A 17,110-nucleotide genomic window follows, 5' to 3' on the forward strand; every position below is an offset into this window, starting at 1 on the left:
GCTGCCTTGCCCTATAAAAAACAGTCACAAAATTTGAGTTTGCCATTCACAAGAAGCATTGCCTGATGTGAACTATGCCTTGAACAAAAGAGATCTCAGAAGACCTAAGATTACGAATTGTTGACTTGCATAAAGCTACAAAGGATTACAAAAGTATCTCTAAAAGCCTTGATGTTCATCAGTCCACGGTAAGACAAATTATATATAAATTGAGAAAGTTCAACACTGTTGTACTCACCCTAGGATTGGCCGTCCTTCAAAGATGACTGCAAGAGCACAGCACAGAATGCTCAATGAGGTTAAGAAGAATTCTAGAGTGTCAGCTAAAGACTTACGTAAATATCTGGTACATGCTAACCTCTCTGTTGATGAGTCTATGATACATAAAACACTAAACAAGAATGGTGTTCGTGGGAGAACACCACAGAAGAAGCCACTGCTGTCCAAAAAAAACATTGCTGCACGTCTGAAGTTCGCAAAAGAGCACCTGGATGTTACACAGCATCATGGTTTGGGGCTGCTTTGCTGCCTCAGGGCCTGGACAGCTTGCTATCATCGACGAAAAAATTAATTCCCAAATTTATCAAGACATTTTGCAGGAGAATGTAAGGCTATCCGTCCGCCAATTGAAGCTCAACAGAAGTTGGGTGATGCAACAAGACAACGACCCAAAACACAAAAGTAAATCAACAACAGAATGGCTTCAACAGAAGAAAATAAGTCTTCTGGAGGGGCCCAGTCAGAGTCCTGACCTCAACCCGATTGAGATGCTGTGGCATGACCTCAAGAGAGCAGTTCACACCAGACATCCTAAGAATATTACTGAACTGAAACAGTTTTGTATAGAGAAATGGTCCAAAAGTCCTCCTGACCATTGTGCAGGTCTGATCTGCAGCTACAGAAAATGTTTAGCTGAGGTTATTGCTGCCAAAGGAGGGTCAACCAGTTATTAAATTCAATGGTTCACATACTTTATCCACCCTGCACTGTGAATGTTTACACAGTATGCTCAATAAAGAAAAACATATACATGAAAATATATACTTGTTTGTGTGCTATTAGTTTATGCAGACTGTGTCTATTGTTGTGACTTAGATGAAGATCAGATCAAATTTAATGGCCAATTTATGCAGAAATCCAGGTAATTCCAATGGGTTCACATACTTTTTCTTGCCACTGTATAAACATGGGGTACCGGTACAGAGTCTGTGTGCGGGGGCACCGGTGTCGAGGTAATATGTACATGTAGGTAGAGTTATTAAAGTGGGGGCAATTGCAAATAGTCTGAGCCATTTGATTAACTGTTCAGGAGACTTATGGCTCCTGAAGATCTTGGATGGCAGGAAGCTTGGCCCCAGTGATGTACTAGGCCACACGCACTACCCTCTGTAGTGCCTTGCGGTCGGAGGCCGAGCAGTTGCCATACCAGCAACCCGTCAGGATGTTCTCGATGGTGCAACTGTAAAACCTTTTGAGGATCTGAGGACCCATGCCAAATCTTTTCAGTCTCCTGAGGGGGAATAGGTTTTGTCGTGCCCTCTTCACAACTGTCTTGGTGTGCTTCGACCGTGTTAGTTTTTTGGTGATGTGGACACCAAGGAACTTGAAGTTCTCAACCTACTTCACTACAGCCCCATAGATGAGAATGGGAGTGTGCTCGGTCCTCCTTTTCCTGTGGTCCACAATCATCTCCAGTGTCCTGATCACGTTGAGGGTAAGGCTGTTGTCCTTGCACCAAATGGTCAGTCTGGCCTCCTCCCTATAGGCTGTCTCATCGTTGTCGGTGATCAGGCCTACCACTGTTGTGTCATCAGCAAACTTAATGATGGTGTTGGATTCGTGCCTGGCCGTGCAGTCATGAGTGAACAGGGAGTACAGGAGGGGACTGAGCACGGACCCCTGAGGGGCCCCCGTGTTGAGGATCAGCGTGTCGGACGTGTTGTTACCTACTCTTACCACCTGGGGACGGCCCGTCAGGAAGTCCAGGATCCAGTTGCAGAGAGAGGTGTTTAGTCCCAGGGTCCTTAGCTTAGTGATGAGCTTTGAGGGTGCTATGGTGTTGAACGCTGAGCTGTAGTCAATGAATAGCATTATCACATAGGTGTTCATTTTGTCCAGGTGTGAAAGGGAAGTGTGGAGTGCAATAGAGATTGCATCATCTGTGGATCTGTTGGTGCAGTATGCAAATTAGAGTGAGTCTAGGGTTTCTGGGATAATGGTGTTGATGTGAGCGATGACCAGCCTTTCAAAGCATTTCATGGCTACAGACGTGAGTGCTATGGGTCGGTAGTCATTTAGACAGGTTACCTTAGTGTTCTTGGGCACAAGGACTATGGTGGTCTGCTTGAAACATGTTGGTATTACAGACTAAGACAGGGAGAGGTTGAAAATGTCAGTGAAGACACTTGCCGGTTGGTCAGTGCATGCTCGGTTTACACGTTTTGGTAATCCGTCTGGCCCTGCGGCCTTGTGAATGTTGACCTGTTTAAAGGTCTTCCTCACATCGGCTGCGGAGAGCGTGATCACACAGTCATCCGGAACAGCTGATGCTCTCATGCATCTTTCAGTATCACTTGCCTCGAAGCAAGCATAGAAATTATTTAGCTCGTCTGGTAGGCTCCTGTCACAGGGCAGCTCTCGGCTGTGCTTCCCTTTGTAGTCTGCAATAGTTTGCAAGCCCTGCCACATCCGACTGTTTGATGGTTCGTCAGAGGGCATAGCGGGATTTCTTATAAGCTTCCGGGTTAGAGTCCCGCTGCTTGAAAGCGGCAGCTCTACCCTTTAGCTCAGTGCGAATGTTGCATGTAATCCATGGATTCTTGTTGGGGTATGTATGTACAGTCACTGTGGGGACGATGTCCTCGATGCACTTATTGATAAAGCCAGTGACTGATGTGGTGTACTCCTCAATGCCATTGGAAGAATCCCGGAACATATTCCAGTCTGTACTAGCAAAACATTCCTGTAGTTTAGCATCTGCTTCATCTGACCACTTTTTTATGGACCGAGTCACTGGTGCTTCCTGCTTTAATTTTTGCTTGTAAGCAGGAATCAGGAGGATAGAATTATGGTCAGATTTGCCAAATGGAGGGCGAGGGAGAGCTTTCTACGCGTCTCTGTGTGAGGAGTAAAGGTGGTCTCTAATTTCTTTCCCTCTGGTTGAACATCTAACATGCTGGTAGAAATGAGGTAAAACTGATTTAAGTTTCCTTGCATTAAAGTCCCCGGCCACTTGGAGCGCCGCCTCTGGATGAGCGTTTTCCTGTTTGCTTATGTTGGTATACAGCTCATTGAGTGTGGTTTTAGTGCCAGCATCAGTCTGTGGTGGTATGTAAACAGCCAGGAAAAATACAGATAAACTCTCTAGGTAGATAGTGTGGTCTACAGCTTATCATGAGATAATCTACCTCAGGCGAGCAAAACCTCGACACTTCCTTAGATATTATGCGCCAGCTGTTTACATATATGCATAGGCCCCCGCCCTGTGTCTTACCAGAGGCTGCTGTTCTATCCTACCGATAGTGTATAACCCGCCAGCTTTATGTTCTTAATGTCGTCGTTCAGCCACGACTCGTGAAACATAAGATATTACAGTTTTAATGTCCCATTGGTAGGATATACGTGCTTTCAGTTCGTCCCATTTATTTTCCTACGATTGAATGTTAGCTAGCAGAATGGAAGGCAAGGGCAGATTAGCCACTCGTCGCCTGATCCTCACAAGGTACCCTGATCTTTTTCCGCAAAATCTCCATTTCCTTCTCCAGCGAATGACGGGTCTGGTCGGGTGTCCGTGTTGTATCCCTCCCGTCCGACTCATTGAAGAAAAACTCTTTGTCCAATTTGAGGTGAGTAATCGCAGTTCTGATGTCCAGAAGATCTTTACAGCAATAAGAGACAGTAGCAGCAACATTATGTACAAAACAAGTTACGAACAATGTGAAAAACTAACAAAATAGCATGGTTGATTAAGAGCCAATAAGACGGCAGCCCTCCCCTCCGGCGCCATAATTTATCAAAAGTATGGGTTATCCTCTGTCACGCCCTGGCCTTAGTATTCTTTGTTTTCTTTATTATTTTAGTTAGGTCAGGGTGTGACATGGGGTATGTTTGTGTTTTTGTCTTGTCTTGGGTGGTTGTAGTGTCTAGGGGGATTTGTTAGAGTGTATGGGTTTGTGTTGAGTGAATGTTTCTAGGGAAGTCTATGGTTAAGTGAATGTGTCTAGGTATGTCTATGGTTGCCTGAGTGGTTCTCAATCAGAGACAGATGTTTTTCATTTGTCTCTGATTGGGAGCCATATTTAAGGCGGCCATAGGCATCATGTATTTGTGGGTAATTGTCTATGTTGAACGTTTGTTGCTTGTCCATGCACTTACGTCATTTAGCTTCACGGTCGTTTGTTGTTTTGGTTTGTGTATAGTGTTTGTGTTTTTCCTTTCTTCTAATAAAAGAAGATGTATTTTGCACACGCTGCACCTTGGTCATCTCTCTCTCCTATAGACAATCGTGACAGAATTACCCACCAAACAAGGACCAAGCAGCGTGTCAAGCGGCAACAGGAGCAAGGCATAAAGGATTCATGGACATGGGAGGAGATATTGGATGGTAAGGGACCTTGGGCACAACCGGGAGAATATCGCCTCCCTCGAGAAGAGCTGGAGGCAGCGAAAGCCGAGAGGAGGCGATATGAGGAGGCAGCACGGAGGCAAGGCTGGAAGCCCGTGAGTACTACCCAAAACTTTCTTGGGGGGGGATAAGAGGTAGTGGGCCGAGGGCAGGTAGGAGACCTGCGCCCACTTCCCAGGCTAACCGTGGAGAGCGGGAGTACGGGCAGTAGAGCGCACGGTGTTTCCTGTACGTGTGCATAGCCCGGTGCGGGTTATTCCACCTCCCCGCACTGGTAGGGCTAGATTGAGCATTGAGCCAAGTGCCATGAAGCCGGCTCTACATATCTGGCCACCAGTGCGTCTCCTCGGGCCGGCTTACATGGCACCAGCCTTACGCATGGTGTCCCCGGTTCGCCTACATAGCCCGGTGCGGGTTATTCCACCTCCCCGCACTGGTCGGGCGACGGGGAGCATTCAACCAGGTAAGGTTGGGCAGGCTCGGTGCTAAAGGGAGCCAGTACGCCTGCACGGTCCGGTATTTCCGGCGCCACCTCCCCGCCCCAGTCCAGTACCACCAGTGCCTACACCACGCACCAGGCTTCCAGTGTGTCTCCAGAGCCCTGTTCCTCCTGTTGCTGCTCCCCGCACTAGCCCTGAGATGCGTGTCCCCAGCCCGGTACCACCAGTTCCGGCACCACGCACTAGGCCTAATGTTCGTATCCAGGGTCCAGTATGCCCATATTTAAGGCGGCCATAGGCATCATGTATTTGTGGGTAATTGTCTATGTTGAACGTTTGTTGCTTGTCCATGCACTTACGTCATTTAGCTTCACGGTCGTTTGTTGTTTTGGTTTGTTTTGTGTATAGTGTTTGTGTTTTTCCTTTCTTCTAATAAAAGAAGATGTATTTTGCACACGCTGCGCCTTGGTCATCTCTCTCTCTCCTATAGACATCCTCACCCATACTTTAAAAAAAAGTTATCTGTGACCAACAGATGTCCCAGTCACGTGAAATATGTAGACTAGGGTCTAATTCATTAATTTAAATTGACTGATTTCCATATACGAACTGTAACTCAGTAAAATCTTTGAAATTGTTGCATGTTGCGTTTATATTTTTGTTCAGTATAGTCCCAGCTGCTTCAGACGCAAGCATACAAGTCAAATATAAAACCTAACCGTTAGGAAGCTTTAAGGCATAAGATTTGTTTGTAGTGTTAGAAAATTTGCTCCTTTTCCTCTTTGTTCAAATGGGTGGCCTCTGAGCTTTTTTGTGAAGGAGTTTTTTCGATCTATCTGCCAAAAAGTGCAGCTACCTTAACACAGGAGTATGGATTCGTTTAAATGTTTAGAAGCAAGATAGCACACCACTCATGCAAACCCATCAACATCTCTTCCAAACTTCCTTTCTACCCTCTTTTCCTCAATCCTCCTCATCTCCTCTACCTGCCTTGCCGATAATGTGTGTGGTGTGCTAGCCTGAGGATGAGAGCGTTTACAGATAGCCGGTCAGAAAGCAGCAATGAGGCCAATCCTAATGCAACTTGATTTCCATAATGGCTGTGGCTATTGATTATGGTTTCAGAGTCTTTTTACACACTTGTACTTATTTTACTATATGAATATGTTTTTGTTGTCAATGTTTTGGCATCAAACTGGTGGCAGAGGTAATTGAAAACAATACCATTGTTGATTAGATGCTTTTTTATTAATTAGGCTATTTTCTTTTAAACCATATGGTCTATCTACTAGAGACATGGACATTATGGACACAGATATATATATATATATATATATATATATATATATATATATATATATATATATATATATATATATATATATATTTTTTTTTAAATACTACATGCAGTACCAGTCAAAAGTTTGAACACCTACTCATTCAAGGTTTTTTTTTACATTTACATTTACATTTAAGTCATTTAGCAGACGCTCTTATCCAGAGCGACTTACAAATTGGTGCATTCACCTTATGATATCCAGTGGAACAACCACTTTACAATAGTGCATCTAACTCTTTTAAGGGGGGGGGGGGGGGTTAGAAGGATTACTTTATCCTATCCTAGGTATTCCTTAAAGAGGTGGGGTTTCAGGTGTCTCCGGAAGGTGGTGATTGACTCCGCTGACCTGGCGTCGTGAGGGAGTTTGTTCCACCATTGGGGTGCCAGAGCAGCGAACAGTTTTGACTGGGCTGAGCGGGAACTGTACTTCCTCAGAGGTAGGGAGGCGAGCAGGCCAGAGGTGGATGAACGCAGTGCCCTTGTTTGGGTGTAGGGCCTGATCAGAGCCTGAAGGTACGGAGGTGCCGTTCCCCTCACAGCTCCGTAGGCAAGCACCATGGTCTTGTAGCGGATGCGAGCTTCAACTGGAAGCCAGTGGAGAGAGCGGAGGAGCGGGGTGACGTGAGAGAACTTGGGAAAGTTGAACACCAGACGGGCTGCGGCGTTCTGGATGAGTTGTAGGGGTTTAATGGCACAGGCAGGGAGCCCAGCCAACAGCGAGTTGCAGTAATCCAGACGGGAGATGACAAGTGCCTGGATTAGGACCTGCGCCGCTTCCTGCGTGAGGCAGGGTCGTACTCTGCGAATGTTGTAGAGCATGAACCTACAGGAACGGGTCACCGCCTTGATGTTAGTTGAGAACGACAGGGTGTTGTCCAGGATCACGCCAAGGTTCTTAGCACTCTGGGAGGAGGACACAATGGAGTTGTCAACCGTGATGGCGAGATCATGGAACGGGCAGTCCTTCCCCGGGAGGAAGAGCAGCTCCGTCTTGCTGAGGTTCAGCTTGAGGTGGTGATCCGTCATCCACACTGATATGTCTGCCAGACATGCAGAGATGCGATTCACCACCTGGTTATCAGAGGGGGGAAAGGAGAAGATTAATTGTGTGTCGTCTGCATAGCAATGATAGGAGAGACCATGTGAGGATATGACAGAGCCAAGTGACTTGGTGTATAGCGAGAATAGGAGAGGGCCTAGAACAGAGCCCTGGGGGACACCAGTGGTGAGAGCACGTGGTGCGGAGACAGATTCTCGCCACGCCACCTGGTAGGAGCGACCTGTCAGGTAGGACGCAATCCAAGCGTGGGCCGCGCCGGAGATGCCCAGCTCGGAGAGGGTGGAGAGGAGGATCTGATGGTTCACAGTATCAAAGGCAGCCGATAGGTCTAGAAGGATGAGAGCAGAGGAGAGAGAGTTAGCTTTAGCAGTGCGGAGCGCCTCCGTGACACAGAGAAGAGCAGTCTCAGTTGAATGACTAGTCTTGAAACCTGACTGATTTGGATCAAGAAGGTCATTCTGAGAGAGATAGCAGGAGAGCTGGCCAAGGACGGCACGTTCAAGAGTTTTGGAGAGAAAAGAAAGAAGGGATACTGGTCTGTAGTTGTTGACATCGGAGGGATCGAGTGTAGGTTTTTTCAGAAGGGGTGCAACTCTCGCTCTCTTGAAGACGGAAGGGACGTAGCCAGCGGTCAAGGATGAGTTGATGAGCGAGGTGAGGTAAGGGAGAAGGTCTCCAGAAATGGTCTGGAGAAGAGAGGAGGGGATAGGGTCAAGCGGGCAGGTTGTTGGGCGGCCGGCCATCACAAGACGCGAGATTTCATCTGGAGAGAGAGGGGAGAAAGAGGTCAAAGCACAGGGTAGGGCAGTGTGAGCAGAACCAGCGGTGTCGTTTGACTTAGCAAACGAGGATCGGATGTCGTCGACCTTCTTTTCAAAATGGTTGACGAAGTCATCAGCAGAGAGGGAGGAGGGGGAGGAGGATTCAGGAGGGAGGAGAAGGTGGCAAAGAGCTTCCTAGGGTTAGAGGCAGATGCTTGGAATTTAGAGTGGTAGAAATTGGCTTTAGCAGCAGAGACAGAAGAGGAGAATGTAGAGAGGAGGGAGTGAAAGGATGCCAGGTCCGCAGGGAGGCGAGTTTTCCTCCATTTCCGCTCGGCTGCCCGGAGCCCTGTTCTGTGAGCTCGCAATGAGTCGTCGAGCCACGGAGCAGGAGGGGAGGACCGAGCCGGCCTGGAGGATAGGGGACATAGAGAGTCAAAGGATGCAGAAAGGGAGGAGAGGAGGGTTGAGGAGGCAGAATCAGGAGATAGGTTGGAGAAGGTTTGAGCAGAGGGAAGAGATGATAGGATGGAAGAGGAGAGAGTAGCGGGGGAGAGAGAGCGAAGGTTGGGACGGCGCGATACCATCCGAGTAGGGGCAGTGTGGGAAGTGTTGGATGAGAGCGAGAGGGAAAAGGATACAAGGTAGTGGTCGGAGACTTGGAGGGGAGTTGCAATGAGATTAGTGGAAGAACAGCATCTAGTAAAGATGAGGTCAAGCGTATTGCCTGCCTTGTGAGTAGGGGGGGAAGGTGAGAGGGTGAGGTCAAAAGAGGAGAGGAGTGGAAAGAAGGAGGCAGAGAGGAATGAGTCAAAGGTAGACGTGGGGAGGTTAAAGTCACCCAGAACTGTGAGAGGTGAGCCATCCTCAGGAAAGGAACTTATCAGGGCGTCAAGCTCATTGATGAACTCTCCAAGGGAACCTGGAGGGCGATAAATGATAAGGATGTTAAGCTTGAAAGGGCTGGTAACTGTGACAGCATGGAATTCAAAGGAGGCGATAGACAGATGAGTCAGGGGAGAAAGAGAGAATGTCCACTTGGGAGAGATGAGGATCCCAGTGCCACCACCCCGCTGACCAGAAGCTCTCGGGGTGTGCGAGAACACGTGGGCAGACGAGGAGAGAGCAGTAGGAGTAGCAGTGTTATCAGTGGTAATCCATGTTTCCGTCAGTGCCAAGAAGTCGAGGGACTGGAGGGAAGCATAGGCTGAGATGAACTCTGCCTTGTTGGCCGCAGATCGGCAGTTCCAGAGGCTGCCTGAGACCTGGAACTCCACGTGGGTCGTGCGCGCTGGGACCACCAGGTTAGAGTAGCAGCGGCCACGCGGTGTGAAGCGTTTGTATGGTCTGTGCAGAGAGGAGAGAACAGGGATAGACAGACACATAGTTGACAGGCTACAGAAGAGGCTACGCTAATGCAAAGGAGATTGGAATGACAAGTGGACTACACGTCTCGAATGTTCAGAAAGTTAAGCTTACGTTGCAAAAAATCTTATTGACTAAAATGATATAGTACTGCTGGCTGGTGAAATAGGCTAGCTAGCAGTGGCTGCGTTGTTGACTTTGTTTGAAAGTGTAACTGGCTAGGTAACCTCTAACTGGCTAGGTAACCTCGACAATTACTCTAGACTACACAATTATCTTGGATACAAAGACGGCTATGTAGCCAGCTAAGATCAAACAAATCAAACTGTTGTACTGTAATGAAATGAAATGTAAAACTACCTGTGGAGCAAAGCGGAATGCAACTACTCGCTCCAACCCGGAAGTGCGTATCGTAGAGGGAGAGGCAATAGAAGTGTTGTTTCTTGTATTATTGTCTTTTGTGTCTTTAGAGGACTGCTTCACCTTAATGTCCCCTTTCCCTTTTCTTCTGTCCTTATTTTGTCCCACTTTGTCCCTTCTTTGTCCCTTCTTCTCTTCTACCAACTAGACACTCCTTGTTAGCTAGCTAGCTTCTTCCAGGAATGTCCCTAGCAATAAAAAAATGTATTTATTTTTTTACTATTTTCTACATTGTAGAATAATAATGAAGACATCCACACTGAAATAACACATATGGAATGATGTAGAAACCAAAAAAGTGTCAAACAAATTAAAATCTATTTTAGATTTGAGATTCTTCAAATAGCCACCCTGTTCCTTGACAGCTTTGCACACTCTTGGCATTCTCTCAACCAGCTTCATGAGGAATGCATTTCCAACAGTCTTGAAGGAGTTCACACATATGCTGAGCACTTGTAGGCTGCTTTTCCTTCACTCTGCGGTCTAACTCATCCCACCAAACCATCTCAGTTGGGTTGAGGTCGGGTGATTGTGGAGGCCAGGTCATCTGATGCAGCACTCCATCACTCTCCTTCTTGGTCAAATAGCCCTTACACAACCTGGAGGTGTGTTTTGGGTCATTGTCCTGTTGAAAAACAAATGATAGTCCCACTATGAGCAAACCAGATGGGATGGTGAATTGTTGCAGAATGCTGTGGTAGCCATGCTGGTTAAGTGTGCCTTGAATTCTAAATAAATTACTGACAGGGTCACCAGCAAAGCACCCCCACGCCATCACACCTCCTCCTCCATGCTTCACGGTGGGAACCACACATACGGAGATCATCTGTTCACCTACTCTGCATCTCACAAAGACACTGGTTGAAACCAAAAATCTCAAAGGACAGATTTCCACCGGTCTAATGTCCATTGCTTGTGTTTCTTGGCCCAAGCAAGTCTCTTCTTATTGGTGTCCTTAGTAGTGGTTTCTTTGCAGCAATTTGACCATGAAGGCCTGATTCACGCAGTCTCCTCTGAACAGTTGATGTTGACATGTGTTTGTTACTTGAACTCCGTGAAGCATTTATTTGGGCTACAATTTCTGAGGCTGGTAACTCTAATGAACTTATCCTCTGCAGCAGTGGTAACTCGGGGTCTTCCTTTCCTGTGGCTGTCCTTATGAGAGCCAGTTTCATCATAGCGCTTGATGTATTTTGCGACTGATCTTTCAAAGTTCTTGAAATGTTCCGTATTGACTGACCTTCATGTCTTAACCCTAAGATGCATAGTAAACATGTCGCCCCAAGAATGCATATGCCGGGTCAAAATGACCCTATAATGTAATATCTGTTTTTTTATTTATATGGGTATAAAATATTATCCATTTTGTGGAAAATAATTATTTTGAGTGATGATTTGGACCTTTCAATCATTATTTTGTTTGAAATGTTTTTAGTCGCTCTTCAACAGTTTGATACACATTTCAATGATAACATATTATGAAAATTCATAAGAGCTATTGAAAATATTAGCATATTCTTCTTACAATCAATCTTACAATCAAAGTTTCAAATTCAACCTTTTAGTGTAAACAACAAAATAATACCACCTTAAGCATGATTTATTTATTTGAAAATCCAAAGTTCATCATCAATATAAACGACAACACTAACACTTGTGAATTAAGAAAACATGAACACTAAAAGGAACAAGTGTGTGATGCTTACTTATGCTGTCTTAGACCATGCATTTGTTACAAACCACAAGCATGTGACTGTGCTCTTTGCAGATGGCTGTGTTGCACTGAGAACACCAGCAGCTGACTTTTCCATCCTTTGCGTTTGGGCAAAGCTGTCACCCCCTCTCTTCTGGCCCTGGCTGCTCTGAGTGGTGGTGGCATGGCTCTCTTTCATCACCCCACATATTTCCATTGCCTCAGTTCTTCTGTGGAGATGGGAGAACCTTGCAGAAGGACAACCATCTCTGCAGCACTCCAACAATCAGACCTTTATGGTGGCCAGACGCAAGCCACTCCTCAGTAAAAGGCACATGGCAGCCCGCTTGGAGTTTGCCAAAAGGCACCTACAGTAAAGGACTCTCAGACCATTAAAAACAAGAGTCTCTGGTCTGATGAAACCAAGATTGAACTCTTTGGATGGAATGACAAGTGTCATGTCTAGAGGAAAGCTGCTCATCCACTGTGACGCAGTCGCTGGGGATGAACCTTCCTCTACAGTTTGCTAGGGAAAGGTCCTACATATACCAGAAGGCTGCCAGGTGGTCCATTGCCTGTCTGAACACTCTTGTCATCAAGCTTCAGGTAGCGACGGATATCCTCATATCTTCAGACCGACATGGTGGCCTTATACATTAGATTCTGCAGTGGATCCAAAAATAGCTCCTGTGTGGAGACATCCCACCTTTTCTCCATGCCAATAAAGACCTTTAAATCATCTTTGTTGACCTCACTCCACTCTGTCCCTTTTGCTGTCACTATTCTCCATCCTTCTAAATGTGTACACTTTAGGACCTCCTCAATGATGTTGTCACTAATGAACAGCTCCCAGGCAACTTTTGGTGACACAACTGTTGACCCCCGCACAGGCCCTGGGCAGCTCCTCAGGATGTTATGGCTTCTGGTCCTGCCTTTAGTTGGGGGCGGGGGGGGGGGGGGTTACTCCAGTAAGACCCTATCTGTAGAATCATCTAAGACAGCTGGACTATCAGGTGCATCCACAACTCCAACTTGACCCACAGGCACATAGTCTGTCATCTGAATTGGACACCTCAGATTCTGAGTCAGAGGCACCAATGGCTTCCTCATCCAGCATCTGTAAAACCATTTTGGTTATATCTGGCAACTGTCTTCTGTATACCAACCCTACCTTGTCACAACACAACTGATTGGCTCAAACGCATTAAGAAGGAAAGAAATTACATAAATGTACTTTTAACAAGGTACAACTGTTAATTGAAATGCATTCCAGGTGACTACCTCATGAAGCTGGTTTAGAGAATGAGTGTGCACAGCTGTCATCAAGGCAAAGAGTGGCTCCTTTGAAGAATCTCAAATATAACATATATTTGTTCAACAGTTTTGTGGTTACTACATAATTCCATATGTGTTATTTCATAGTTTTGCTGTCTTCACTATTTGAAAATAGTAAAAATATAGAAAAACCCTTGAATGAGTAGGAGTGTCCAATCTTTAGACTGGTACTGTATGAATAATAATAATAGAAAAGTTATTCAAGTATAAATTACCAAAGTTACGATAGATTGCCATAGATTTTCTGTTAATAACCAAAATACTGTATATTCGGGTAAATTTGGTAAATTACTGGTAGTTTTGCAACCCTAATATGAACCCTTCCTCTCAGCACAATATCCTCTAGCCATTGGCTAAACGCGACAGGGCCTTCTTGAATAAACACACAATGGACATGGATTTCTGCATTTACTGCATTGTCGGAACTAGAAGCACAAGCATTTCGCTACACTCGCATTAACATCTGCTAACCATGTGTATGTGACTAATAAAATTTGATTTGATTTGATTTCGAACAATAAAATCCATTTAGTCTGAAAACCACCCAAACAGTGAAAAACGTTACTGATACCTAATCACAGCAAACACTGACATGGCGATAGCTATTAGACCAGGGGTGTCAAACTCATTGTGGCCCGGGGGCTGCATTCGGTCTTCAACGAGGTCTGGAGGGCCACGCTGAAAATTGGTTATAGTTCCTCGCCTTCAAAATATCCATTGTTTCTGGAATTTTCTATGCTCCCTGACTGTTTAGATTTCATTTGGGTGATTATTAGCGAGCTGGACACGGTCAAGAAACTGTATGAATGTAGGTTGAATCAGTGATACTGTCCCTTTGTTTTTTTTACTGGGGTGGGGGGGGGGGGGGATGTGGCGTGAAACTGCCGTTGCAGGCTAACACTCTACTCCACACTACCGCCGGAGAGGAGGAAGCAGGAGGATGAGGTCATAAGGGGCAGGAACTATAAGGGGCAGTGTGAGAAGGATGAGGGGTGAGGGTACCATGGGAGCAGGAAGAGGCTACACGCCAGATAGAGGAAGGAAGGGAAGTGCAAACTCTCAAACACTTGAGTGGGTTGTCATGGCGAGGGGTGGCACAGTGGCACAAGGCTTAACCACAAACAGGATTCAGAGAAGTGGACAATCATACCAGGGGGCGGACGGAGGTGTCACATCTATGAAATATACAGTACATCGTACACATGTCATCTCTCAATGTCTGTTTCCTCCTAAATCCTCTGCCCCTGTCCCTCTGTTAGAGATTCATGTAGCGTAGTCCGTCAGAATGGGGACAAAGTGGAACACCTTGAAAAGGCTTGTCCTGTTCTGAAGATGTCACGGTCAGAGATACGCATCTGGGTTGGCAGTGAACAACAGCTTTCACTCTGTCAGGGTGTGTGCATTTGTGTGTATGTGTGAAGATGCAGTAAACACGGAGTGGGAGGTGGGTGTCGGGCTGAGGTGAGGACAAAGGGGACAGAGAGGATTAAAACCACAGCACGTCTCTTTACTGCTGCGCTGCTCGTCCTCTCTACGACTATAAAGCCCAGAGAGAAGCACACTGCACAACACTACCATTTACAACAGACACAACAATGCCCTGTCTTATTCCACCCCCATCCTCCTCCCTCTCCCCTCTTCCCAGCTAGTCTCATTCCAATTCCCCAATGCCACTCGTCCCCTCTCTCCTCACCCCCCCACTGTAATCATTCCACTCCCACTACCCACTTCCTAACCTACCCCTCGCCAGTCCAGCATGACATTACTCTCCTGGGGTTTTGTCCCTTTCAGGACAGGCTCTGGGTTTGGGCCTTGAGTCTGACTTTAGATGTGTGAGGCCAGAGAGAGAGAGCGAGGACTCCAGCACTCTCTGGGGCTCTGTAGCAGGATGAGTAACACTGGCTTCCCACCAGGGGTACATTTACTTATTAGAGCCTGTGCAGATACATGACTGTAGATCTGCTGTGTTTTGACAGTCCCACTGATGATTTAACTTTTCAGCTGAAGGGTGGCAAACCTTTGCCACGACTGCAGGAATAAATACAACTACATCCCATGATTTAACACGTATTTTTCTGCACTACACGTTTATGCAAGATTTATTCCATTTCCTTATGCACACACATACACACACTTTATATCACCCCACCCAGAAATTTGATCCGCAGGCATGGGCATATTTCATCAAATCCATGTTTCAGGGAATGGTATGTGGGAGCGTTATGGTGAGCCACACATTTTTCATTTTTTTTCACCTTTATTTTAACCAGGTAGGCCAGTTGAGAACAAGTTCTCATTTACAACTGCGACCTGGCACTGCCTCTGCCTCTCTCTGGGAGAACACAGTATACAACGCCTTCAGAGCACGGGTTATCTACTGCACTGTTTGTCGTCAGTGGTGTACACACATCCATAGGTAATTTATCATCAGTGGCCTACTGATGCTCTTCCATGCCGTCCATAGGAGGGGTGCATCACGAGTGGGTTGAGTCACTGACGTGATCTTCCTGTCCAGGTTGGCGCCCCCCTCGGGTTCGTGCGGTGGGGGAGATCTTCGTGGGCTATACTCGGCCTTGTCTAAGGGTATAGGTTGGTGGTTGAAGATATCCCTCTAGTGATGTGGGGGCTGTGCTTGGCAAAGTGGATGGGGTTATATCCTGCCTGGTTTGCCCTGTCCGGAGGTATCGTCGGACAGGGCCACAGTGTCTCCCGACCCCTCCTGTCTCAGCCTCCAGTATTTATGCTGTAATAGTTTGTGTCGGGGGGCTAGGATCAGTCTGTTATATCTGGAGTATTTCTCCTGTCTTATCCGGTGTCCTGTGTGAATTTAAGTATGCTCTCTCTAATTCTCTCTCTCTTTCTCTCTTTTCTCTTCTCTCGAAGGACCTGAGCCCTAGGACCATGCCTCAGAACTACCTGGCCTGATGACTCCTTGCTGTCCCCAGTCCACCCAGTCGTGCTGCTGCTCCAGCTTCAACTGTTCTGCCTACGGCTATGGAACCCTGACCTGTTCACTGGATGTGCTACCTTGTCTGAATGATCGGCTATGAAAAGCCAACTGACATTTACTCCTGAGGTGCTGACCTGTTGCACCCTCTACAACCTCTGTGATTATTTGACCCTACTAGTCATCTATAAACATCTATAAACGTTTGAACATCTTGGCCATGTACTGTTATAATATCCACCCGGCACAGCCAGAAGAGGACTGGCCACCCCTCAGAGCCAGGTTCCTCTCTAGGTTTCTTCCTAGGTTCCTGCCTTTCTAGGGAGTTTTTCCGAGCCACCGTGCTTCTAAATCTGCATTGTTTGCTATTTGGGGTTTTAGGCTGGGTTTCTGTATAGCACTTTGTGACATTGGCTGATGTAAAAAGGGCTTTATAAATACATTTGATTGATTGGTGTACACACATCCATAGGTAATCTACTAACCGACACCTTCTGAATAAACACCTTCTCAGACACACACACCTCCTCATAAATACATACCTCCTAAGGCATCACCACAGGATAACCCACAACTATCCTACATCACCACAGGATAACCCACAACTATCCTACATCACCACAGGATAACCCACAACTATCCTACATCACCACAGGATAACCCACAACTATCCTACATCACCACAGGATAACCCACAACTATCCTACATCACCACAGGATAACCCACAACTATCCTACATCACCACAGGATAACCCACAACTATCCTACATCACCACAGGAGCTTTATCACACACACCACACACACCTCATGAACACCTTCTCAAGACAAACAGACACTACATCTCACTAACATACATATCCTAAGACCTCATCACATGGTGCATGCACACCATCTCTGAGACAGAAAGACAGTGTCTCCTGTTGTCCTTGCCCTCCTGCTCCTTAGGTACATTTATAAAGACACCTCCTGCTATTCTTCTTGCTAAGTGATACAATCTTTGCTCACTTCTCCTTGAAATGAAGGCCGCTTCTCGGAAGGAATCTAATTTCCTCTCTCTACTGTAAGGCTCTCCGCCCTCTGAGAGCGAATGAGAGAGAGAGCAAGGGAAAGATAGATAAAAAGAG

At 46.4% G+C, this 17,110-nt stretch overlaps 2 protein-coding genes across 3 annotated transcripts in view; both read right to left on the reverse strand.

The window, feature by feature from the left end:
- Positions 1-17,110, reverse strand: part of LOC139535651 (receptor-type tyrosine-protein phosphatase gamma-like) — a 312,527-nt gene that overhangs the window by 251,544 nt on the left and 43,873 nt on the right. The gene's annotated exons all lie outside the window — the stretch shown is intronic.
- On the reverse strand, positions 6,546-8,135 carry LOC139535650 (uncharacterized). The gene is made up of 2 exons (XM_071335270.1): positions 7,894-8,135; positions 6,546-7,791 (listed from the first exon to the last, which is right to left on the reverse strand). The coding sequence occupies exon 2, from the start codon at positions 7,427-7,429 to the stop codon at positions 6,680-6,682; it is 750 nt and encodes a 249-aa protein (XP_071191371.1). The 5' UTR covers positions 7,430-7,791; positions 7,894-8,135; the 3' UTR covers positions 6,546-6,679.

Source organism: Salvelinus alpinus, chromosome 12 (genome assembly GCF_045679555.1).
Source record: "Salvelinus alpinus chromosome 12, SLU_Salpinus.1, whole genome shotgun sequence".
NCBI classification, from domain to species: domain Eukaryota; kingdom Metazoa; phylum Chordata; class Actinopteri; order Salmoniformes; family Salmonidae; genus Salvelinus; species Salvelinus alpinus.